Source organism: Crotalus tigris, unplaced genomic scaffold (assembly GCF_016545835.1).
Source record: "Crotalus tigris isolate CLP2741 ecotype Arizona unplaced genomic scaffold, ASM1654583v1 scf7180000019553.37968852642:3898890, whole genome shotgun sequence".
Taxonomy (NCBI): domain Eukaryota; kingdom Metazoa; phylum Chordata; class Lepidosauria; order Squamata; family Viperidae; genus Crotalus; species Crotalus tigris.
This window is the reverse complement of record NW_024097591.1, coordinates 322,393-346,628: the sequence shown is the minus strand read 5'-3', so window position 1 is coordinate 346,628 and position 24,236 is coordinate 322,393. Positions and strand designations below refer to the sequence as shown.

At 47.8% G+C, this 24,236-nt stretch overlaps 1 protein-coding gene across 12 annotated transcripts in view; it reads right to left on the bottom strand.

Annotated features, from left to right (window-relative positions):
* MARK2 (microtubule affinity regulating kinase 2) overlaps positions 1–24,236 on the bottom strand; it is a 79,177-nt gene that overhangs the window by 29,643 nt on the left and 25,298 nt on the right. The window contains exon 1 of one of the 12 annotated variants that reach the window (XM_039363372.1): positions 5,147–5,606. The exons of the other annotated variants lie outside the window; for them this stretch is intronic. Coding sequence (XP_039219306.1) covers positions 5,147–5,185 — 39 coding nt within the window. The 5' untranslated portion in view covers positions 5,186–5,606. Of the gene's footprint in view, positions 1–5,146; positions 5,607–24,236 lie in introns of those variants that run through there. 12 annotated transcript variants of the gene reach the window in all.

Sequence of the window (24,236 nt, the reverse complement as noted above, 5' to 3'; positions counted from 1 at the left end):
TTGAGGGGGGGTGGGTAAGAGATAACAGATGCAACCGCTAAAGGGGAGGATGATGACCGCACAACAGATTTGACAATCGGTATATATATATAAATATATATATATATTTAAACCAGGTTATAATTGCCTGACCAGTGTTGGTTGTAACAGTTCCTGAAGACAATCTGCACACTGTGGACAGGTTCTACAATTGTTAAACTAAGAAGAGCAAAGATTTTTTTTCTGGGGGGGGGGTGAGTTTATGCATGGATGAGGAATAGAATAGAATATGAATGAATAGAATGGAATGGAATGGAATAGAATAGAACAGAATAGAAAATATGGGACGAGATGGGATGGGATGGGATGGGACGGGACAGGACAGAATAGAATAGAATGGAACGGAATGGAACAGAATAGAGTAGAGTAGAGTAGAGTAGAGTAGAGTAGAGTAGAGTAGAGTAGAGTAGAGTAGAGTAGAGTAGAAGAGAAGAGAAGGAAATAGGAATAGAATAGAATGGAATAGAATAGAAAGAATAGAAAATAAGATAGAATAGAAAATAGGATAGAATAGAATATAGAATAGAATGAAATGGGAATAGAATATAGAATAGAATAGATGAAAATAGGAATAGAATAGCCTAGACTAGACTAGATTGGAAGGGACCTTAGAGGTCTTCTAGTCCAACCCCTGAGAAACAGACAAATGGCCTGACCCTGACTGAGAATGAACCAGTGGGGGATCCAGTAGGATCACAAAAAAAGGCCACATGAGCCCACAAAGACAGTCCCGGAGGCTAAACAAACAGTGGAGGCTGCTCTTAAGTTAAACATCTGCAATTCCGTTGCTCTCCATAAGCAGCCATTTTGGATCAGCGAAGCACCCAAGCAAGATCTCAACAGACCTTTAATCACCTTCTGACGATGGAGGAATTCTGTTCACGGGCAGGGACCGCCAAGGTTTTTTTTTTTGGGGGGGGGGAACATCTAGTGGAAAAACAATCCACCGCCACCACCACAAACGAATTGGGCAACTAAAGCCAGCTTCACTTAACAACCGGGTGACTCGCTTATCAGCTGCAGTGATTCACGTAACAACCGTGGCGAGAAAGGTCGTAAAACGGGGCAAGATTCACTCAACAAAGGTCTCCCTTAGCCACAGGAGTTTTGGGCACATCCACTGTGCTCGTAAGTCGAGGACAAACTGCATTCGTTGGCCAAGAAGTTAGGCTTGGGCTGCTCACCAGGTTGAGAAAACCCACAGAGGTGGGGTGTGTGTGTGTGTGTGTGTGTGTGTGTGTGTGTGTGTGTGTCTGTGTGGGCAGAGACACAACTGGGCTTTCTGTTCTTAAAACGACACACTTCCTGAATAACCACGAAAGCCTAATACATGCCCCTTTGAAAGAGACGGTACCACTTTCTCCCTAAGAGTCACTTCTACAGAGATAACACATTTAAAAAACGTTTCCGCCCTAGCACAAATGCTTTCATCGATGAATAAAACATGAAATCCATTATCTCTGCAAAACTTTGGCCCATCCAGTGCCTGGATAGGCTGTTAAGATGTGAGCAACACGACTTGTTTCCGGATGTTCCTAGTATAACAGCATCTTTCTCTCCGGCTCTTCCGGAAAAACCACGTTAGAGAGACAGGAGCTTAACAGAAGAACAGAGCGGGGAGGGATCCCGGAGGTCTTCTAGACCAACCCCCTGCTCAGGCAGGAAACCCTATACCATTTCAGACAAATGGCGGTCTAATCTCTTCTTGAAAACCTCCAGTGATGAGGGAGGGAGGGAGGGAGAGAGGGAGGAAGGAAGAAAGGAAGGAAGGAAGGAAGGAAGGAGAGGAGGGAGGGAAAAAAAGAAAGAAAAGAAAGAGAAAAGGAGGGAGGGAGGGAGGGAGGGAGGAAGGAAGAGGAGGAGGAAGGGAAAGAAAGAAAAGAAAGAAAGGGAGGGAGGGAGGGAGGGAGGGAGGAAGGAATGAATGAATGGGAGGAGGGAGGGAAAGAAAGAAAAGAAAGAGAAAAGGAGGGAGGGTGGGAGGGAGGGAGGAAGGAAGAGGAGGAGGAAGGGAAAGAAAGAAAAGAAAGAAAGGGAGGGAGGGAGGAAAAAAAAGAATAGCAGAATAACAGTGGGAAGAGACCTTGGAGGTCATCTAGTCCAACCCCCTGCTCAAGCAGGAGACCCTATACCATTTCAGACAAATGGTGGTCTTCTTGAAAACCTCCAGTGATGAGGGAGGGAGGGAGGGAGGGAGGGAGGGAGGGAGGAAGGAAGGAAGGAAGAAAAGAAAGCAGAATAAGAGTTGGAAGTGACCTTGGAGGCCTCAATATTTTGCTAACATACATTGTGCACGCACCATCCTTGAAACAAGCTCTTCGTGTGTGTGGGAGGGGGGCTTATAGCTTAAGGGGGAAAAAAACACCAGTTTTAAAATAATCAAAGGGAAGACCATCACAAAAGGCAGCTAATGTGGGAATAGATGAAGGACGGGTAACCAGGTCAATAAACTGTAGAGTTCGAAGATCATTAAAAAAACAAAAACGGGAGTGCAAAGCCACAGATCTTAAGTAAGTCAAGCACACTGGGGTTACAACGACAGCAAACACAAAGCTAAAATGGCTGGGCTGTTTTATGGCAAGGCAAAGGGCTGGAACATGCCACACAGCCGGCAGCAAGAGCAGAGGCGGAAATTGTGTTACCGCACAGTGCAATTAGCGTCAACGCAATTCTTGCCTGTGGGCTCATCCAGCAAAGGGGAAATGGCTAAAGCAGGGGTCTTCAAACTTGGCAACCTGAAGACTTGTGGACTTCAACTCCCAGAATTCCTCAGCCAGCATACACACAGCGGATGGGCAGGGGTGTTCAAACTTGGCCCTTTTATGACCTGTGGACTTCAACTCCCAGAATTCCTCAGCCAGGTGTGCCTGGCTGAGGAATTCTGGGAGTTGAAGTCCACAAGTCATAAAAGGGCCAAGTTTGAAGACCCCTCATATAGACTTTAAGAGGAGTGAACTTCAACTCCCAGAATTCCTCAGTCAGTATGCCTGGCTGAGGAATTCTGGGAGTTGAAGTCCACAGGTCATAAAAGGGCCAAGTTTGAAGACCCCTGGTGGATGGCGAAGGCCTCTTTGCTCTTTCCCATCTTTCAAAGCCACCCTGTCACAGGAAGTCCTCAACTTACAACCATTTGTTCAGCTGTATTCATTCAATGTTCCCGTGCAAAGAAACCTGAGCTCACGAGACCACCGTTTGCGACTTTAAAATCAATGGGGGAAGCCGGTTTCGCTTAACGGCCATGAGGTTCACTTAACAACGGTGGCGACTGGCTTAAAAACTGTGTCCAAAGTTGCAAAGCCGGGCAGTACTCACTTCACAACCATCTTGCTTAGCAATGGAAACCGTGGTCCAGTTGTGGTCGTAAGCTGAGGACTATCATCAGCCTTTACGGGTAATCCTCAACTTGAAAACGGTTCGTTTAGGGACCGTTCAAAGTTATGACGGCGCTGAAAGAGGTGACTTATGACCATTACGACACAGCCGTTGCAGCTTCCCCGGGGTCAACGTGATCAAAATTCAGACTGACTCATAGTTACGACGGCGGCCGTGTCCCGGGGTCCCGTGACAAACCAATCCAGTGGGAAGCCAGATCCACTTAACAACCGTGTGAGTAACTTAACAAATGCACTGAAGAACGGTGGCAATGACGGTCGTAACATGGGGGCAAAACTCCATTAACAAATGTCTCACTCAATTTCTGGTCCTAAGCTGAGGACGACCTGTATTCACCAAGGCTCTCTTTGTTCTGCGATGGCAACTTTCCGGCTGGGAGCAGAGAAACGATTCCATTTGTACAGAAGCGTTTGGCTTTTCAAAGCAGCCACTCCTTTGGATGATGTCAAAAGCGGCCTCTTTTGTCAGGGTGATTCAGACGTAGTCCCAAAAGCAGGATTTCTTGGGAAATGACTCCCTTCCACTTGAAGAGAACAAGCCAGAAAGGCAAGGGCTGGCCTTCAAGCAGGAAACGTATCCGTGAAAAGCCCACGGATCTTCTGTTTCACCGCTTTGAAAGCTCAACTTACGTACACCTGCGAGAGCAGGGCGAGGCCGGCTTAGGCCTGGCAAAGAGATTCCCAACTTTTTTTTTACGACAACTCTACAGCTCCCGATCTGTTGGGCTTGGGTCTCCCACAAGGGCTATCAGGGCCTTGGGTTCGACAAGCTGGGGACCTGTCCCCCCCCCGAGGTTTTATGCCATTTTACGATACGCCAATGACTGGCTTGCATCGGTTGCTTTTTAAAGCACCCGCCTCTCCCAATTTGTCAAGAATTTCTTGAAATCGGCAACAAGGATCTTGGTGATCTCCCCCACCCCCACCCCTTTTTTTTGGACCATGGATCTGGCTACTATACTTTCATGGTGTCTCTTTTTCCGGGTAAAAGAACACGAGGCCCTCGGAATAAAGAGATTTTTTTTTTTCCGTTTCCCCTTACAAATGGTGAATTTCGGCTTCATACTTCCGGCATTAAAAGATAATTCTTTTTTTTTTAAATCCAACTGGGGATTTGGTAATAGAAAAAGGTCCGTCGAGTGATTAGCTAACAAATTAATCCACCGGAATTTTTTATTTTTTTAAAAAAAACCCTCACAGAGCTGAAGTCCTATGGCTAAGTGACCGAAAGGCAATTTTCAGCAGGACATTTTTCATTTTTTACACAAGAGAGCTCTGTTTCAAAACGAACGGGTCTTCCCATAGCCCCTTCCCAAATCACAATTCCCTGGAAGGGACGCAGACTAGGGATCGTATAAAGTTCCTCAAAGAAACAGGACACTTTTCTTTCCCTTCTTCCACCGTGGGAGAAGAGAAGAAACACCAGACAAATAAAATAAAAATAAAACAAAACAACTCTCCCCCATGCTCAAAGTCTGCCCAAACCATTCCAGACGGCACCTCTAACACCCTGAAAGAACTTTTTTAAGATTGGCGGGTCTTTCAAGCCCCCTCCCCAAACACCGCATAATGCCAGACCCTCTAAGTCAACCAGCCAGAGGCATTTAAGAAAGCAATCAAAGACAGATGCACACGAAGGCTTGGGACCCCACCCCAAATCCCAGAACAGGTACCCCCCAGCAACCCAGAAGCCTCGCAAGGAATTTGAGACTTACTACTCCCATGGTCACTCGGTATCCGTTTTCTGTGCTCATTAAAGACCGTCTCTTCTGCCCTTCGCCCGGCGGCCTCTCGGCCTGCCACCGCCTCTTTTACTCCGTGGTGCCCGTTGCCAGCTGGCTGGGAGGAGGGTGAGGGATAGGGGCTGTCCCTCACTGATCCATGCAGGCCTTTTTTTGGGGGGGGGGGAGACCCAGGCAGTCTGACGCCAGATTCCTCGGCACGTCCAGGCGGTGAAGCCACGCCGAAATGTCCAAACGTGGGCTCAAACGGACAGGCTGCCCCGTGGGAACGGCCTTGGCCGAGGCATTACCACACTTTGTGGGCTGCTGGCCCCGCAGCACCGCCTTCGCCAAAGGAGCAAAGTACAACCCGCAGCCCCAGCCCGGAGGGAGGAAGTGCTGGTCTTCCTCATCCAACCGGTGAGGAGACTCCACCTCCGATACCTGAGCTTTTTTTTTTTTTTTTTTTATGGGCAACTTTGCAAGCCGCCCAGACGGGGCGATCCTTTCCCCTTGAAGCTGGCTAAAAAGAGGAACGGGCAGGAGTCCCTGGGGGGGGGGGGGGGAGATGTGCATCCAGGAGAAACCTGGATGGGGGACGACATGGGTTCCTCCTCCTCTTCCTCCTCCTCCCCCGCCCTGGAGGAGAAAGGGAAATGGAGGCAAAACCTGCTTTTCGGGGGGGGGGGGCGGGAGGAGAAAGATGGAGCTGGGGAGGGTGTCAGGTTCTCCCACACCGGAAGGAGCCTGCCCCACCCAGGCAAACAGCAGGCAGGCCTTTGCGAAGGGGAGGGAGAGAGAGAGAGAGAGAGAGAGAGAGAGAGAGAGAGGAAGAGTGACGTTACCCCTTTGACCTGCCATCAGGTGATCCGCAGCGCTGACAAGCCAGTTGCGCTGCTGAGCCCGGGCAGCAACCTGCTGAATGTGAGATTTGAGTTTGTTTTTTTGAGATAAGGGAACGCCAAGGAGGGAGGGGGGGGAAGGAGGCTCGCTCCCTTTTGGGAAGGATGGAGTGGAGTAAGCTACTTCAAAGGCTCGGTGGGCATACACGGGGGGGGGAAGAGAGAGAATGGGAGAGAGAGAGAGGGAGGGAGAGAAAGAGAGGGAAGGAGAAAGAGAGAGGGAGAGTGAAAGAGGGAGGGAGAGAGAGGGAGAGACAAAGAGAGAGAGGGAGAGAGAGACGGAAAGAGATAGAGGGAGAAAGAGAGAGGGAGGGAGGGGGAGGGAGGGGAGAGAGAGAAAGAGAGAGGGAGGGAAACAGGAAGGGAGAGGGAGAGAGGGAGGCAGAGAGAGAGAGGGAGGGAGGGAGGGAGGGACAGACTTTTGCCCATAAAGGAGAATATTTGCAGCTCAGGGTTGAAGTGTGGGGATCCTTTGTGCTCTTGAGCTGGTTTGTTTTTTGCAGACATTTCACTATCCAGCTAGGTAACATCATCAGTGCTAGTAGGGACCGGGGTATGTGGTGGTGGTGGAGAAAGAGGAAGAGGAGGAGGACTGTGGGGTTCTTGGTGCTTTCCGAGTTTGATCGTAAATCGAGGGCTGTCTGTACTCCTGATATTTCTTTTTTTTTCCATTCTGGTTTCAGAGACTTTCTTAGGCATTGCCACCACCTCCTCACGGACAAGATACACCAAAAGGCAACACACACACACACAGACACAGACACACACACACATACTGCTTCCTAGTCGTTCAGCCAAAGCTTGCAGCGAGTATCTCATCCGGCTGGCGCTCTTTCAAATATTCTCGCAGATGAACTAGCGTGCTGTGGGTCATCTCTTCCCACGGTTAATAGGATCCCGGAGACCCAAACGTGCTGAATAATAAATATCCAGTATTCTGAAACACTTTTTTTTCCCCCTTCCTTTTTTTGCTTAAGAGCAAATCTCGCAGATCTGGTGAGCAGAAGCAGCCTTTAGGTACGTAAAGAAGCCTAGGGCATGTGAGTTTAGAGCAGGGGTCTTCAAACTCGGCCCTTTGATGACTTGCAGACTTCAACTCCCAGAATTCCTCAGCCAGGCACACTGACTGAGGAATTCTGGGAGTTGAAGTTCACTCCTCTTAAAATCTATATGAGGGGTCTTCAAACTCGGCCCTTTGATGACTTGCGGACTTCAACTCCCAGAATTCCTCAGCCAGGCAAGGGATTCTGGGAGTTGAAATCCACAAGTCATCAAAGGGCCGAGTTTGAAGACCCCTGGTTTAGAGCAAGGCTATGACAGACGAGCTTTGCTCAGTCAGGGACTTGGGAAGATTGAGAATTATTATCCTTCCCTCTTTCTCCTTCCTCCTTCCCCCTCCCTCCCTCCCTCCCCCTCCCTCCCTCCCTCTCCTTCTCCTTCCTTCCTCCTTCCTTCCTTCCTTCCTTCCTCCCTCCCTCCCCTCCCTCCCTCCTTCCGTCCTTCCGTCCTTCCTTCCTCTGTTCTCAACACTCAGAGTGTAAACTCCTGACAAGTAGGCTCTGAGGGTTTGCATGCGATTCGCCCACTCAACACCGGATATTTTTAAAATATTTTATTACAGAGAGAGGCATTACCCTGAGTTCAAATCTCTCTCTCTCTCTCTTTTTGCTGTTGTTTCTACCCCCCCTCCTTATCCCATTTGGGTTGTTTAGCAACACCACCACCCTGCCAGCTGTGCGGCCCTCCAGCTTGCTTGCAAGGCTGCAGAAGGACTGACAAGGGCCATCCCTTCTCAGACTGAAACGCTCCATTGCTACTTCCTTGTTCTGTTTGACTTGCAAACTGGTGGATTAAATGATAGAGGTAGATGCCTTGAGGTCCCATGGAGGCTTCTTAAGAGGTAGCTGAGTTCCTTAGAACTTCCTGTGTTCTTTTGTTGAAAAGGCTCCATTTTTAGAAACCTATTTTCACTTTTTTTTTTCCCTTTCCCCTGAAGAAGTTCCCCGAAGGAAAATACCAAGATCATCTTTCTGCAAATTCCATTTCTAAAACGTCCATCTAAAAAAATGTTCTTTTCAAACGTAGGTACTCTTCCCCCTCCTCCCAACCACCCCGGGTTTGAAATATTTATACCTTGCTTTTCAAGCACGAAGATTCCCAGAGCAATGTACTGATTAATAATAAAAAAGGACAGACCCTGATCTCTGACTTAAAATCCAGAGAGACCTTGCACGAAAAATCAACAAACTCAGGCACCGATTGAATGTCCCAAAATTCCTACATTGACAGGGGGGATTAATGACGGTAATGCGGCTATTTCCAGGCAGAAACGTTTTAAGGTTTGTTTTCCCCCGCCCTCCGTTTGAAATTAATATCTCAAGCTACTTAAAAAGACAAAAATTGATCCGAAACAGAGACAATGAATAATTAAGGCGTTTCGTATTTAACCGGGATCGATAGAAGGTTAAAAAAAAAAAGAAATCAAGATTGCAACGGTACCCACAATATTAAAACAAAAAGCAAGGGGAAAAAAAAACCCCACTAAAAGCTTTAGCAAACAATTTCTGGAAAATTCCAAGTTTGGAGGCCGTCTAATTTCAAATCACTTTATTTGCCCTCAGGAGCACAGATAGGGCATCTCTGTTGTAAAGCCAACAATGAAAATACTCAGCTGTGGATACACGTCTGCCTTTTAGCATCAGTTCTTAATATTAAAAAAAATAATAAGAGGCAGTTCTTGATTTACAGCCGTTCAGTGAGGGAGGAGGGGAAGGAAGGAAGGAAGGAAGGAAGGAAGGAAGGAAGGAAGGAAGGAAGGAAGGAAGGAAGGAAGGAAGGAAGGAAGGAAAAATAGCAGAATAACAGAGTTGGAAAGCGCCTGAAGGCGGGAGAAGAAGCAACGGATGGAAACTAACCAAGGAGAGAAGCAACCTGGAACTAAGGAGAAACTTCCTGACAATGAGAACAATTAACCAGTGGAACCACCTGCCTCCAGAAGCGGTGAATGCTCCAACACTGGAAGTTTTAAAGAAGAGATTGGACAGCCATTTGTCTGAAATGGTACAGGGTTTCCTGCCTGAGCAGGGGGTTGGACTAGATGACCTCCAAGGTCCCTTCCATCATCATCATTAGTATTGTCAGACGGCCATGAAGCGAATCTACCTTCCCCACTGATTTTGCTTGAGGGGCTGCCCCAGGGCAGAAGGGGTCAGGTTGTTCACCAGAGCACCAGAGGGCTGGACGAGAAACAATGGTTGGAAACTGACCAAAGACAGAAGCAACCTGGAATTAAGGAGAAACTTCCTGACAGTGAGGACAATTAGCCAGTGGAACAACATGCCACCAGAAATCATGGGCGCTCCATCACGGGAGATCTTTAAGAAGAGACCTGTCTGAGATGGTGTAGGTTCTCCTGCTTAAGCGGGCGGGGGGGGGGGCTGGACTAGAAGACCTCCAAGGTCCCTTCCAGCTCTATTCTATTCTAAGGTCGCAAAAGGGTGGGGGTTGGTCTAGAAGACCTCTAAGGTCCCTTCTGGTACTCCGCTACAGCACACAAGGACTTGCCCCTTTCTTGTTCGCTCGTTCGCTTTCCGGAGTGCCACAGGGCACAGAAGCAAAAGGAAAGAGGAACAAACCAATCCGTATTACTGACATTATTCCAGCGGCACCATTTTTGGAGATCAGCCTTTCGAACTGGCTGGGAAGGCATAAAACCTTGTGGCAGTGACCCAACATGCTTGTAGCTCCACCACCAAGCTGCAGCTGTAAACCGCTGGACATCGTTCCGGCCCCCAGCACACAGTTGCACTTATTGTTCTAAGTCAATAATCTGCATTTGTGTGTATTTGCTCCCAGCGCCAACAAAACAAAACAAAGCAAAACAAAAAAAAGGCTGACGTGATATTATTTTCATTGCCTAGGAGGGCCTGCAGTTACTAGGTTTCTGGGTTGTGTTAGTTACACTACAGCAGGGGGTCTTCAAACGTGGCCCTTTGATGACTTGGGGACTTCAACTCCCAGAATGCCTCAGCCGGGCACGAGGCATTCTGGGAGTTGAAGTCCCCAAGTCATCAAAGGGCCACGTTTGAAGACCCCCCTGTTTTTGGGACTAAAGCTCAAAACAAATTGAGCTCTGGAGAAAGTTCCACCTCCCCACACACTCCTTTAGTGGAAATCTTCTGGTCTCTTGCCACAACTTGTTAGTCCGGTTACTCCAAACCCTGATTCCAGTTATGTTTGTTTGCCTCTCTCTTTCTCAGCAGTTAAGGTTGTTGTGATCTGAATAAACACCCGCTGAAGAACTAACCAAAGGAGATAAGGCTATTTAATTTTCACCAAAGGAGGCCACAGGAGCAGGAAATTCTGATTTCCTCCAGGTCAATCTTGTAAAGAGGTTGGGGAAGGCACAGAAATAATAGAATAACAAGAGTTGGAAGGGACCTTGGAGGTCTTCTAGTCCAGCCCCCTGCTCAAGCAGGAGAACCTACAACATCAATGTCTTAATAATCTCCAGTGATGGAGCACTGAAAGACCTTGATTTTCATGCACAAAGGTGTTTTTCCCCAGAAACAAATCTACACTGCGGGGTCTTTAGTGTTTTCTGAGCTGGGTTGTTTTCTTGTAGACGTTTCACGACCCAACTAGCTAACATCATCAATGCTAGAAGGTGGTGGGGTTTTGCTCATTTCCACTCCCTTTTAACACTGCTGATGTTACCTAGTTGGGTAACAAAACGAGAAAGCCGCCAGGCTCAAAGAACACCAAGGACCTCACCGTTCAACCCCCTGAGTTACAAATATTCCGTTCTATTGGTACTCCAGAGTTTTTTTTTTCAATCTAGACCGCTTTTCAGATGCATGGACTTCCACTCCCAGAATTCCCCAGCCAGCAAGGCTCTCTGGGGAATCCTGGGAGTTGCAGTCCACAGATGGCACAGATGGACAAACCTGCTCTAAAGCAATGAAACGGGAAAGTATGTTTCACCACACTGCTCTTCCACACACATTGTGGCTTTGGGTGGGTTTCTTTGGTTGTTGTTGGCAAGTCTGTTGAAATCTTTCACAAAACAGTTCCTCCTCTGGAAGGGGGAAAAAAAATGGAGAGAAAAGAAGGGCCGGGGGGGGGGGGAGAAACCCTGATGAACTGGCTCACTACTGCAGCCTTCTCGCTAATACCCAAACCTTAATTCAGTGGTTCTCCACCTGTGGGTCGGGACCCCATTTGGGGTCGAACGACCATTTCAAGGGGGTCGCCAAACCACGCAGTCCGCCATTTTTTCCCCCCTTTTACTTAGCTGTGCTCCTCCCTTTCATTCTATTGGCTTTTGAAAGCCAATAGAATAGACTCTCTTGAATAGAGTCTAATTCTATTGGCTTTCCAAAGTCAATGGAGAAGCCGGATTCACTTTGTAACCGTGTTCCTAACTGAACAACTACAGGGCAGCTGTGGCAAGCCAGGTCGTAAAACGGGGCAAAACCCAAGTAACCAATGTCTCGCTTTAACTAGGGGGCTCGGCTGCCGTCGTAAGTTGAGGGCTGCCTGTATATACCCCTCCACCCGCCTTCCTCTTTTCCCGCGTGCTTCTCTCTCTTTTGTGCCTGACCCGAGTCGGCCCCGACAACCTGAACCGAGAACTATGAACCGGGCTTTCCGTCCAGGGCGGAACCAGAAGCCCCTCTTGATTCGGATGTTAAGGGTTACGCGCCATTTCCAATCCCTTTGCCAACCTCAGCAAAATGATAAACAGGAAATTTAGGGAGGGGGGGAAGCTGTGTGAGAGAGAATTGGGAGTGGTGGTGGGGGGGAGGAAATTTTTGCAAACGTCGCAACGTTCACGACTGTCCAAAATTGGGAGGTTTCCACGGTCCCCCCCCCTTTTCTTCAATATATCATTTGCAGAGCAGAGTGAAAAAAAAAAACTGGTACAGCCCCCGCTGGGGCTCTTTCCTAACCCTGCTATTATCCACAACAACCCCCCCCCCCGTGCACCTGAACAGGAGCCAAAACACAGGCAGTCCCCCAGTTGCGGCTACAAATGTATGTTGCTCCACTCAGATCTTGGTTAAAGCGAGTTTTGCCCCATTTTACGACTTGTCTTGTTAAGTTAGCAACACGGCTTTAAGTGAATCTGGCTTCTGTGTTGAGTTGGCTTGTCGGGAGGTCTCAAAAAGGGGATCACGTGACTCCTGGGTCGTAAAGCAGAGTCAGTTGCCAATTGTTTGGATTTTAATCACATGATGCTGCCACGTTCGCAGGGGTGAAAAAACAGTCCTAAGTCACTTTTTTCCAGCTCTGAACGGTCGCTAAATGAACGGTCGTAAGTCCAGGACTACCTACGCTGGTGAAATCTGAGGAAGGTTACTCATAGGATAGACGGGGGCCATTCTCTTTGATACACCGCCTACTCGGGGTCTGCCGTCAAACCGGCCCCCAAAGCCTCTTTTTCTGCAGATAAATTCCAGCGGGCACGTTCTGCCTCTTTGCCGGTGAGGCTAGTTATTTGGAGAAGCTGGCAAACGGGACCAGGTCGTGTGAATCTCCAGCCCTGGAAATCCCAGACTGCCAAAGCAGGGAATCTCCTGTGACAGAGCTGACCGGATTGCCGTAATTCAGGGACGCGGTTATTTCCTTGCAGTGCTGAACACACGGAAGCTAAAATGTCTGTGAAGGTTCCCCGTCATCCAGATCCTGGTTGTTCCAAAGCTGTGTTGTTTACACGAGGCAACTGGACTTCCTTGTTTGTGGGTTTGTTTGTCTTTGAAGGCGTTTCGCTTCTCATCCCCAGAAGCTTCTTCGGCTCTGACTGGATGGTGAGGAAGGGAAGGATTTATACTCCTTGCAGACCGCTGGTCTTTTGCATCCTTCGAGAGAGTCATTGAGGCCACTTGGAGCTTTGCCTGTGTCCTCAGTTGTCCCAAGGGTGCTTTTTCAAGAGGCAATTCTGGGAGTTGAAGAAAGACCCAGCCAGCTTCTATCCACTGTCCATCCGCCACAAAATCAAAGCTTTGCAATGCAAGCCACAACACAACTTAAGGGGATCCACCTCACCACGATGTAAAAAAGATGCTGAGACTCTAGAAAGAGTGCAGAGAAGAGCAACAGAGATGATTAGGGGACTGGAGGCTAAAAGCATATAAGGAACGGTTGCTGGAATTGGGTCTGTCTAGTTTAACGAAGAGAAGGACGAGGGGGGACATGATAGCAGTCTTCCAATATCTCAGGGGCTGCCCCAAAGAAGAGGGAGTCAAGCTATTCTCTAAAGCCCCTGAAGGCAGGATAAGAAGCAACGGGTGGAAACTAACCAAGGAGAGAAGCAACCTAGAACTAAGGAGAAACTTTCTGACAGTGAGAACAATTAACCAGTGGAACAACCTGCCTCAAAAAGTGGTGAATGCTCCAACACTGGAAGTTTTAAAGAAGAGACTGGACAGCCATCTGTCCAAAATGGTGTAGGGTTTCCTGTCTGAACAGGGGGTTGGACTCGATGACCTCCAAGGTCCCTTCCAACTTTATTATTATTATTATTGTTGTTATTATTATTATTATTACCACCATCTCAGGCAAAACTCTCTTTCTTTTCCTGGGTTTTGGATGTCCTTTGTCTTTTTTTTTTAATTGGCAAGCCTGCCTCTTTACCGAATCTGAGCCATTTTTCGAAGGCGGGAATTGCGGGATGAAAACACTTGACTATCCTGAAATCTCCCATTCCTTTTCCCAATGTCGCACACACATCTTGAGCCAAAAATGCGATGGGAAAAAATAAAATAAAAATAAATCCAGTTTCGGTAATATTAATAAGGAGATCCTGGGGTTTTCCCATTAAAAACCCCTGGCCTATTAAAATCAATCCTGTACATGGGAGCGATGCTCTATTAGGACAGCCATTAAATCACCGAGCATGCGACTGTCCCAGCCCAGCAACGTTTTAGACGCGTTGCTAATTATAAGAAAGCATCCGACAATTTAACCCAGAAAGCCTCCCACCGTCCAGCCCAAATGAGAAATCTGGCGAAGCAATTAGTGAGATCAATTAATAGCGATAATAATCCAGCCAAGAGGACAAATCCATTTCAAGCTTGCAAGACGACTCCCCCAGAGAAAGGATATTGAGAAAGCCGCCGCTTTAACGGAGGACGGATTGGGAACTCGTGCTGTTAACGATGATGATGATGATGATGATACTGTAAATCTATCTGAATGAGCAACACGAGGATGACTCAGTCTTCCGGAGAATACACCTCCGACTCTCACTTTTCTCTAGTATTTTGGTCTCTTAGAAAGCAGCCACGGATATTGCACCAATCCAGGTTTGATTGTTTAATGAATGAAAAAAGGAGCCTTGGTTCCTTGCTGCTCCATCTTTTTTAGTTTTTTTGTTTTCAAAGAAAAATCTCAATATTTTTTATAAATAAGTCAAGGTGGCGAACATACCTAATGCTCCTTCCTTCCTTCCTTCCTTCCTTCCTTCCTTCCTTCCTTCCTTCCTTCCTTCCTTCCTTCCTTCCTTCCTTCTCTCCCTCCTCCTCCTCTTATTCTCCCCACAACAATTGTGAGATGGGTTGGGCTGGGAGAGAAGGACTGGCCCAGAGTCACCCAAATGGTTTCATGCAGAAGGCAGGACTAGAATTCACCACCCGGCCCAAAGTCGCCCAGCCAGATTTCATGCCTCAGGCAGGACTAGAATTCACAGCCTCCTGGTGACTGGCTTGGCAGCGTCACCGCTAGACCAAAAGAAAAGAGGTTTCTGGAATTGTGATATACAGAGCAGTTCAAAAGGCCTAAAGTACAAAAACAAAAAAAATGGCTTTTTTTCCAAATGCTCAGCATGTTTTTTTCCCCTCCCAGACAAAGGCAATTCAGGTTTCGTTGCAGACAGCCCATGGGTGAGGCAAATCAGTTGCCTGGTTTCTGTTTGCAGGGGCGCGCGCGCGCGCGCGCACACACACACAAACTACAAGCCTGTTCAGAACTGCAGCTTTCTCTCACACCTCCGTCTCTAACCCTCGTTGGGAGCTGTACTTCTGGCTGAACGTGTTCCAACAAACCATCTCTCCCCTTTTCAGAACCACGGAAGGCACAGCTTTTGTCGACTTTCCACCACCGAATTTCACGGAAGGTGTCAGGAGATGCTTATCCTCCGATAAGCAGAAGACAAGAGAAGGATCCTCCATAATATAAGAACATCTTCGTGGGAATCTCTGTGGCAGACTTGCTAGAGGTAGGAACTCTCAGGAATCCCACCGCTGAGGCTTCGGACACGTGGACGTTGTCCAGGCTGGACACCATGTTCCTCCTTTGTTTTGAGTTGGTCTTGCTTTCGAAACAGCAGATAGAGGAATAACAGACTTGGAAGGGACCTTGGAGGTCTTCTAGTCTAACCCCGTGCTCAAGCAGAACAGCCTATACCAGGGATGGGCAACCTTGGCCCTTTTATGACTTGTGGACTTCAACTCTCAGAATTCCTGAGCCAGCCATGCTGAAGGAAAAGGGAGAGGTTTCCAAGCTGAGCCATGCTGGCTCAGGAATTCTGGGAGTTGAAGTCCACGAGTCATAAATGAGCCACGGTTGCCTAGCCCTGGCCTATACCTATACTATCCAATCTCTTCTTCAACACTTCCAATGATGGAGCACCTACAACGCCTGAAGGCAAGGTTAATTGTTCTCACTTACTAGGGGTGACATGATAGCGGTCTTCCAATATTTTGAGGGGCTGTTGCATTGAGAATCCCCGCAGATGGAAAAGGCCCTTTGTATTCACTGTTAAAAACTTCACCAGACATGATATAGGCGGTCCTCATCTTACGACCACAACCTCTGTTGCTACGTGAAACATTTCTCGAGTGAGCTTCGCCCCGTTTTACGACTTTTCTTGCCGCAGTTGTTGAGTGGCAATTATGAAGTAAATAACATGGTTGTGAAGTGAATTTGGCCTCCCCACGGACTTGACTTGTAGGACGGTCACTAAAAGGGGATCAGCTGATCCTGGGAGACACGGCAAGCGCCATAAATGCAAGTCGGTTGCCGAGTGCCTGAATTTTGATCGCGGGACCGTGGGGAGGCTGCAACTGTCATGTGAAAAACGGTCCTCGGTCACTTTTTTTCAGTGCCGTTGTAACTTGGAACGGTCACTAAATGAAATGTTGTAAGTTGAGGACCACCTGTAATAAATATTGGTTCCCGGGGAATTAAAACCCTGCATTGGTTAAGTGGCTAAGAGCAAAAACCCTGCAGGCCCAACAAGGCAAGATACTTTATCACCAGTTTCACTTCTTAAAGCCACCCAGAGGTGCCTTATATATATATATATAAAAAGTAGATGGGATAGATAGGCTTTCCATTTTCTGCTCTTCCTGCCCAAAAGGGGCATAATTTTGGCACATTCATGCTTCACGCTTCTCTAATCCGGGGGGGGGGAAAGAGTGATCTGTCCCCAGGAGCTTATAGTCTAAAACGTTCAATAAAAATGGATGGCGTGTGGGTGGATGGATGGAGTAAAAAGAGATAATCTCTTTAAGGAACAAGCAAGAACATGTCTTTTAGTTCGGTTACATGGCTGGACTGATTTTTTTTTTTTTTTTAAAAAAACCAGGCTGTGTGCGTGCGCAGTAAAAAGTTCAGGCAAACGTTTAGGAACAAAGTTTGCACCACACACTCAGGTATTCAAGCCCGAAAAGGCATTTAAAATACTCAGAGAATTTTGAGAGCTGGGGGGGAGGGATGTAATCTAATTATGCCCTAGCTCCATGCTGCCGTGTGCGTGTCTGTTCAAGACCGGCTTTTCTATGGATTAGTTATTTATTAGTTTAACGCTCTTTAAGCACCTCGCTGTACTTGCAATCGCAGCAGGGACGAAGGCCTTGCTTCCTGCTACGGCTGCCTTGCCCAAACCCCCTCCAGATTGGCAGACTTCAACTCCCAGAATCCCCCAGCCAGCAAGGTATGAATATGGAATATGGAAAACCTTTACCCTCTACCTTTTTACAATTTTAAGGACAGGATAAGAAATGGGTTACAGTTTCAAACAGGTCTAAACGCCACAGGGAGTCCCCGGCTTACGACCGCAAATTGAGCCCAATGTTTCTGTTGCTAAACGGGACAGCCCCTAAGCCACTGGGCCCAACATTTCTGTCGCTAAGGGAGTCATTTGTTAAGTGAATTTTGCCCCGGTTTTTGCGCCCTTTGGTTAAGCGAATCCCTGCAGTTGTTCGGTTAGTGACACCGTCGTTAAGTGAATCTGGATCCCGCATTGATTTTGCTTGTCGGAAGGTTGCAAAAGGGGATCACGAGACCCCAGGATGCTGTGACCGTCATAAATATGAAACAGTAACCGAGTGTCCAAATTTTGATCACCTGACCACGGGGATGCAGCAAACGGTCGTAAGAGTGAAAACATGGCAATCCGCTGGATTTGCTTAAGCACTGCATTTCACTTAACAACCAAGTATGAAAAAGTCACTTTTTTCAATGCCATTGGAAATTCGGTCACTAAATAAATTGTTGTAAGTTGAGGACTACCTGTATATACTCAGATCTGAGCATCCAGGGCAGAGGTGGGGAACCATGACTTGCGGACTTCAACTCCCAGAATTCCTGAGCCAGCATGAGGGGAATTATGGCCCCTTCATGACTTGCGGACTTCAACTCCCAGAATTCCTGAGCCAGCATGGGGGAACTATGGCCCCTTCATGACTTGCGGACTTCAACTCCCAGAATTCCTGAGCCAGCATGAGGGGAATTATGGCCCCTTCATGACTTGCGGACTTCAACTCCCAGAATTCCTGAGCCAGCATGGGGGAACTATGGCCCCTTCATGACTTGCGGACTTCAACTCCCAGAATTCCTGAGCCAGCATGAGGGGAATTATGGCTCCTTCATGACTTGTGGACTTCATCTCCCATAATTCCTGAGCCAGCATGGGGGAATTATGGCCTCTTCATGACTTGCGGACTTCAACTCCCAGAATTCCTTAGCCAGCATGCCTCACCTTGGAAACCTCTTCCTTTCCCCTCAGCGTGGCCGGCTGAGGAATTCTGGGAGTTGAAGTCCACAAAGTCACAAAAGGGCCGTCGTTCCCCGCCCGTGATCTATTCCACGGCCTATCCATGCGTGCATTTAAGATGCATATCCTGCTGGGGGTGAGAAGCCAGGTGAGCAAAATTTAAGAAGAAAGACGGGCAGAAAGCAACTTTGGGCCACCGGTGGTGAAAGATGGCTGCAAGACACAGAAAAATTCATCAGTTACTTTCAGGAGAGGAATTTAAGCAGAGACAACTGTCTGCAATCGTTCTTGACTCATCCTGTCTAATCAGCACGTCTTCGCCCAAAGCCTTGCCAGGACAGGAGATAGAAAAGCTCCCGTTTGTACAAAATTCTCTCCCCTTCTCCTGCGTTCGGTGAATAAGCGTCTCCGGCACGGGACACGTTACACACAGGCGTGTACACACACATGCTTGGAAGAGTTCAGCCAGGCAAGGGCCTTTTCCACACAGCAACGGAAAATTCAAGACTTTTGTTTAAATGGTGAAGGACTGAAGAGGAGAGTTCCCTGCTTTAGAAAACACGGACATCAGTCAGATGTCTTGAATGCCGACTAAACCAGTGGTTCTCAACCTGTGGGTCGGGACCCCATTTGGGGTCGAACGACCATTTCACGGGGGTCGCCAAACAACGCAGTCCGCCATTTTTTCCCCCTTTTCCTTAGCTGTGCTACTCCCTTTTATTCTATTGGCTTTTGAAAGCCAATAGAATAGACTCTCTTGAATAGAGTCTAATTCTATTGGCTTTCAAAAGCCAATAGGAATTGTCCAGGCTGTCTCTGCCCTGCTGAGCCCGCCAAAAGTCCCAGTCTGCAAACGGTGCTGCACCAGTTGAGTAGTCCTCGACTTACGACCGGTTGAGTCGTCCTCGACTTACGACCGGTTGGGGGTCGCGGCATTAAAAAGGTTGAAAAGCACTGGACTAAATGCACTGCTAAAAAGTTTGCTGGGGAAAATGTCCAGGAACCAGGAGGGAGCATTGTTATGGGCAACAGGGAAACCTCGTGCCAGGATGTGGTGGCTGTGCTCACCTGTAGTCCTTGCTGTGCTCTGCTCTCCGCTCTTCCCACCAGGACTTCCCTCCCTGTCCTTTGCCATTCAAAAGCCGCTGCCCTTGTGACTCTCTCTGCTCCTGCCAACCCGCTGGCGGGCGGCCAAAGAGGGCCCAACCCGTGTGGGAAGCCGGCCAGAGGCCTCTGGTGTTTGCACCCAAGCTGGAAGCAAGCATTGGAGGCTTTTTCGTCGGACCCGGCACGGCTTGAAACCACCCCAGTGCTGATCCTTGTTTACAGCCCACCATCCTGGCGTTGTCCAGCAATTCTGCCTCTACCCTGGGCAGGACCTCGGTAATGTAGAAACTGCCATGGGAGAAGGAGGGAAAAAAGGAGGAGAGGAGGGGGGGGAAAGCTTTGTATGCGCCACAAGATCAACTGCACACCAGGAAGCGTGCCAACTCTGCGGATCTCCCTGGGAGAGACGCCGGCACAGAAGGAGGAACAGCAACCCGAAGCTGGCTAGGTCTGTCTGGAGTGGCGATCTGCATCCAGATCGGAAGCTCAAACGGTCTTTAAAAAAAGGAAAAAAAAAAAGTCCGCTTGTGTTTTAAAAAAGGAGGGGCTTAATCTTCTGTGCCCACGGCTGCAAAGAGCCCCCCCTTTTTGTCGTTTTGCACCCCCTCCCCAAAAGGGTTTCTGCTAGAACATGTAGGGCTTGTCTGCAAAGGGTTCTTCTGAAGGGGAACCAGGAAGGGGCTATTTATAAAATGCAACCAGATTATTTTTTTAATCTTTGCTTTCCCCAAAGGCTTTGGGGTCAGAGTTCAGCTAGGATGGTGAAGGGGGCTATAAATTCACTTGTTCCAAGTTACACGCATGCCCACCCACGCAGATTGAAAAGCTTTGTTGGAGAAAAGGTGGTAATCATCATCATCATCATCATCAAGTTGGAAGGGACCTTGGAGGTAATAGTAATAGTAGTAAAGTTGGAAGGGACCTTGGAGGTTATCTAGTCCAACCCCCTGCTCAGGCAGGAAACCCTACACCATTTCGGACAAATGGCTGTCCAGACTCTTCTTAAAAACGTCCAGTGTTGGAGCATTTACTGCTTCTGGAGGCAGGTTGTTCCACTGGTTAATTGTTCTCACAGTCAGGAAGTTTCTCCTTAGTTCTAGGTTGCTTCTCTCCTTGATTAGTTTCCATCCGTTGCTTCTTGTCCTGCCTTCCAGCGCTTTGGAGAATAGCTTGACTCCCTCTTCTTTGGGGCAGCCCCTGAGATACTGGAACCCTGCTATCATGTCCCCCCTCGTCCTTCTCTTTATTAAACTAGACATGCCCCATTCCAGCAGCCGTTCCTTATATGCTTTAGCCTCCAGTCCCCTGATCATCTTTGTTGCTCTTCTCTGTACTCTTTCTAGAGGCTCAACATCTTTTTTTACATCGCGGTGACCAAAACTGGATGCCGTATTCCAAGTGTGGCCTTACCAAGGTTAACGGGTCTGTAAGGGGAGCTTCCACTAATAGCAACTTTTGGGCGAAGGGTTAGACTGGATGGTCTTTAGCAACCCTTCCAATTCTATGATTCTGTAAAGAGGAAACGGGGCAAAGGGTTAGGGGCGGGTGATCTGAGGCTTGCAAAGAAAGGGGGCTGCAACGGCCTTCCAAATAATAGGACACACCACACCAAGCCACATATCACACAGTTAAGCCACAGAAGGGTTTCGTTTTTCTGCACTGTGCTGAAAGGCCAGCCAATTAGGGCTGGTTAAACCAGTTGCACTTAAACAAAGTGTGGTTTACAGGGCTGGGAGAAACGTTATGCCCGAGTTCATCCCTTTTCCACAGCTTCCTTACTGACTTTTGAGAAGTGAGAAACCCCCTTAAATAAATGCTGGGGTTCTCCAGACTTTTTTTTTTTTTTTTTGGCATGGAAAAAGTCAGAGATTCGGCCGCTTGGGAGAAAAAGAAAACAGCAATGACAAAAATCAATTAGCAAACAATTAGAAAAAGAAAAGAAAAAGAACTTCCAAGTCCAAAGCTGCCCATATTCAATTCGGTGTTTTCAATAATGGAGAATATTTGTAGCTCAACCGTGCTTGACGCTCTCTCAGCTTGGTGGTTTTATTACAGACGTTTCATGACCCAACCAGGTAACATCATCAATGCTAGAAGGGAGGAGGAGGAGGAAGGAGGACTGTGTGGTCCTGGGTGCTCTCTGAGCTTGGCTGTTTTCTTGCAGATGTTTCATGACCCAACTAGGTAACATCATCAATGCTAGAAGGGAGCAGAAGGAGGAGGAGGAGGAGGAGGAGGACGACGACGACGATGACGACTGTGGGGTCCCTGGTGCTCTCGGAGCTTGGTGGTTTTCTTGCAGACGTTTCATGACCCAACTAGGTAACATCATCAGTGCTAGAAGGGAGGAGGAGTGCTCCTTGGTGCTCTCTGAGCTCGCTGGTTTTCTTACATGACCCAACTAGGTAACATCATCAGTGCTAGAAGGGAGGGGGGATTGAGGTTGAGGAGGACCACCGTGGGGTCCTTTGTGTTCTCTGAGCTTGGTGCTTTCCCGAGTGTTTCCCCAGGGCTACAGGAGCAGCCAGCTTGATTTGGGGAGAGGGGCTGCTTCTTATATCCAGACAGAAGCTGGAACTGGGCACGGAGGAGGCAAAGCAAACGTCCATCTGAGTTTCCACGCCTTGTTATTCCTTCCTCTCCGGATCCTGCAGACAGAAGCATCTTGGTGCACTGCAGAGAGCAGCCACCTCGGGGCAGTTTTGAAAGCATCTCTCGCCCGCTCATCCTTCTTCCTGTGAAATAGAGCCAAGGTGGAGGGGTGTGTGTATGTGTGTGTTTGTGTGTGTATGCTGCAGGCTGGGGAGCTCTTGATGGTGCTAAGAGCAGCCAGGAAAACAAGTCCTCTCAAAAAAAGAGAGCAGCTAAAGCTTTGTGTGTGTGGGTAGGTGGAGACATGGGCAGCAGGAGGATCCAGGGAAGGGATCCAGCAGCAGTCAGTGGATCACAATCACTCGTAACAGTAGAGTAGAATAGAATAGAATAGAATAGAATAGAATAGAATAGAATAGAATAGAATAGAATAGAATAGAAAAGAGAAGAGAAGAGAATAGTATAGAATATAGAATATAGTGTTTCAATATCTCAGGGGCTGCCCCAAAGAAGAGGGAGTCAAGCTATTCTCCAAAGCGCCCGAAGGCAGGACAAGAAGCAACGGATGGAAACTGATCAAGGAGAGAAGCAACCTAGAACTAAGGAGAAACTTCCTGACAGTGAGAACAATTAATCAGTGGAACAAGCATTGCTCCTCGAAGCACGAAGCTGAAAACACCAGCCTGAAGATGACGAATGGGACTTTGTCGAAACGTCGCCAAGACACTTCCAATTTTACGCGGGAGAAAACCCGAATAACCAAAGACCTACATATATATATGAATGATCAGAAGCTCGATTATGTGATGAACCTGAGAACCACAGTGGGGAAATGTTTTCCAGCTACACCTTCCGCAAAGGCGCAAAGCCATCTGCCCAGAGAGTTAGTTAATCACATTGCAATGGCAATCTTCAGTTTTGTGCCAGTACCTCTTTGAGTTGGCCAACGGGTTTCCTTTTATCTCTAGCCCTTCACGTCCAGATAAGAGCCACTTATGAGCCAGAATATATGGGGAAGCTTGTTTACAAGGCAGGACAACTGGGAGAAGAAGAAGAAAAAAGTCTTGCAGTGAGGGAGGAAAAGCAATGTAGCCCCAACAGCTGACCAGATTTGGGAAATGTCCAATTCTGTCCCCTTTGCAAATCGTCTCCGTCTCCCACAAAGCTCCCACAAAGCAGCGCAAGCTTTCGCATCTAGGCCGAAGCTGAAGGGCACTTGGTGATAACTGCAACAGCAAAAAAGAAAAAAAGAAAGAGAGAAAAAGCTGCTGAGAAACAAAACATATATCCACGAGAGAATTTAGTCAGCAGAAAGGAAGATGAGTCTAGGAAGAGAGAAAAAAATGGAGAGGATTTACCGTTGGCACACTTGTAATCCTGATTCTTGGGGGGGGGGGGTGAAAGTGAGGGATTTTTAGTAGAAAATCTGCAGTGCTCTCTGTCATCAAGGAAATACCTAAAAGTCTGTTGGCAGAGATTTAGGAAGCCTCAGAAATTAATCCTAGTATGGCAGAAATCTTTCATGTTTCTTGGGTGCAATTGGTGCAACGGGGTTTCTGGAAGGATTTTAATTTTGCACCTGCGTCTTTCTCTAATTGTGCCAGAGTTTCTCAACCTTAGCAACAATAAGACATCTGGACTTCAACTCCCAATAAGATCTGGACTTCTCCCAGAATTCCCCAGCCCGCATGCTGGGGAATTCTGGGTGTTGAAGTCCTGACGTCTTAAAAGCTGGCACGGGTGTGAAACTCTGATTTACAGCATCTCCAAGCTTCTAGTTTCGGCGCTGTTGTCCTTCAAGCTGATGTTTTCCAGAAATTAAAAACATCAAACATCTTCCAAGATTAGATCTGGGACGAGGAGGATCAGGTGAATGTTCAACTTAATTTGCCTGCAAATGGTCCAAACATACAGTATGCCTTCGAGCAGGGTATATTTGCCTCAGGGCCAAATACGAGAGGAAACCACAACAGTGTTTGGGTGTGAGAAAGTGCAAACCACGCTGAGAACAGGAAACGGTTTGGCTACTTCATCTTGTACAAGCTGAGAATCCAGAGCCATAACATCTGATGTCGTTACCTAGTTTGGTAATGAGAGGTCTGCCAGAAAACTACCAAGCTTCAGAGAGCAGCATCAAGGACAGAATAAGAATAAGGGACCTTGGAGGTCTTCTAGTCCAACCCCCTGCTCAGGCAGGAAACCCTATATCATTTCAGACAAACGGCTGTCCATTCTCTTCTTAAAAACTTCCAGTGATGGTGCACCCGCTGGCAGACTGTTCCACTGATTAATTGTTCTTATTGTCAGGATATTTCTCCTTAGTTTTGGGCTGATTCTCTCCTTGATTAGTTTCCATCCGTTGTTTCTTGTCCTGCCTTCAGGTGCTTTGGAGAATAGGTTGACCCCTTCTTCTTTGGGGCAACCCCTGAGATATTGGAAAACTGCTATCATGTCATCCCTAGTCCTTCTTTTCATTAGACGTACC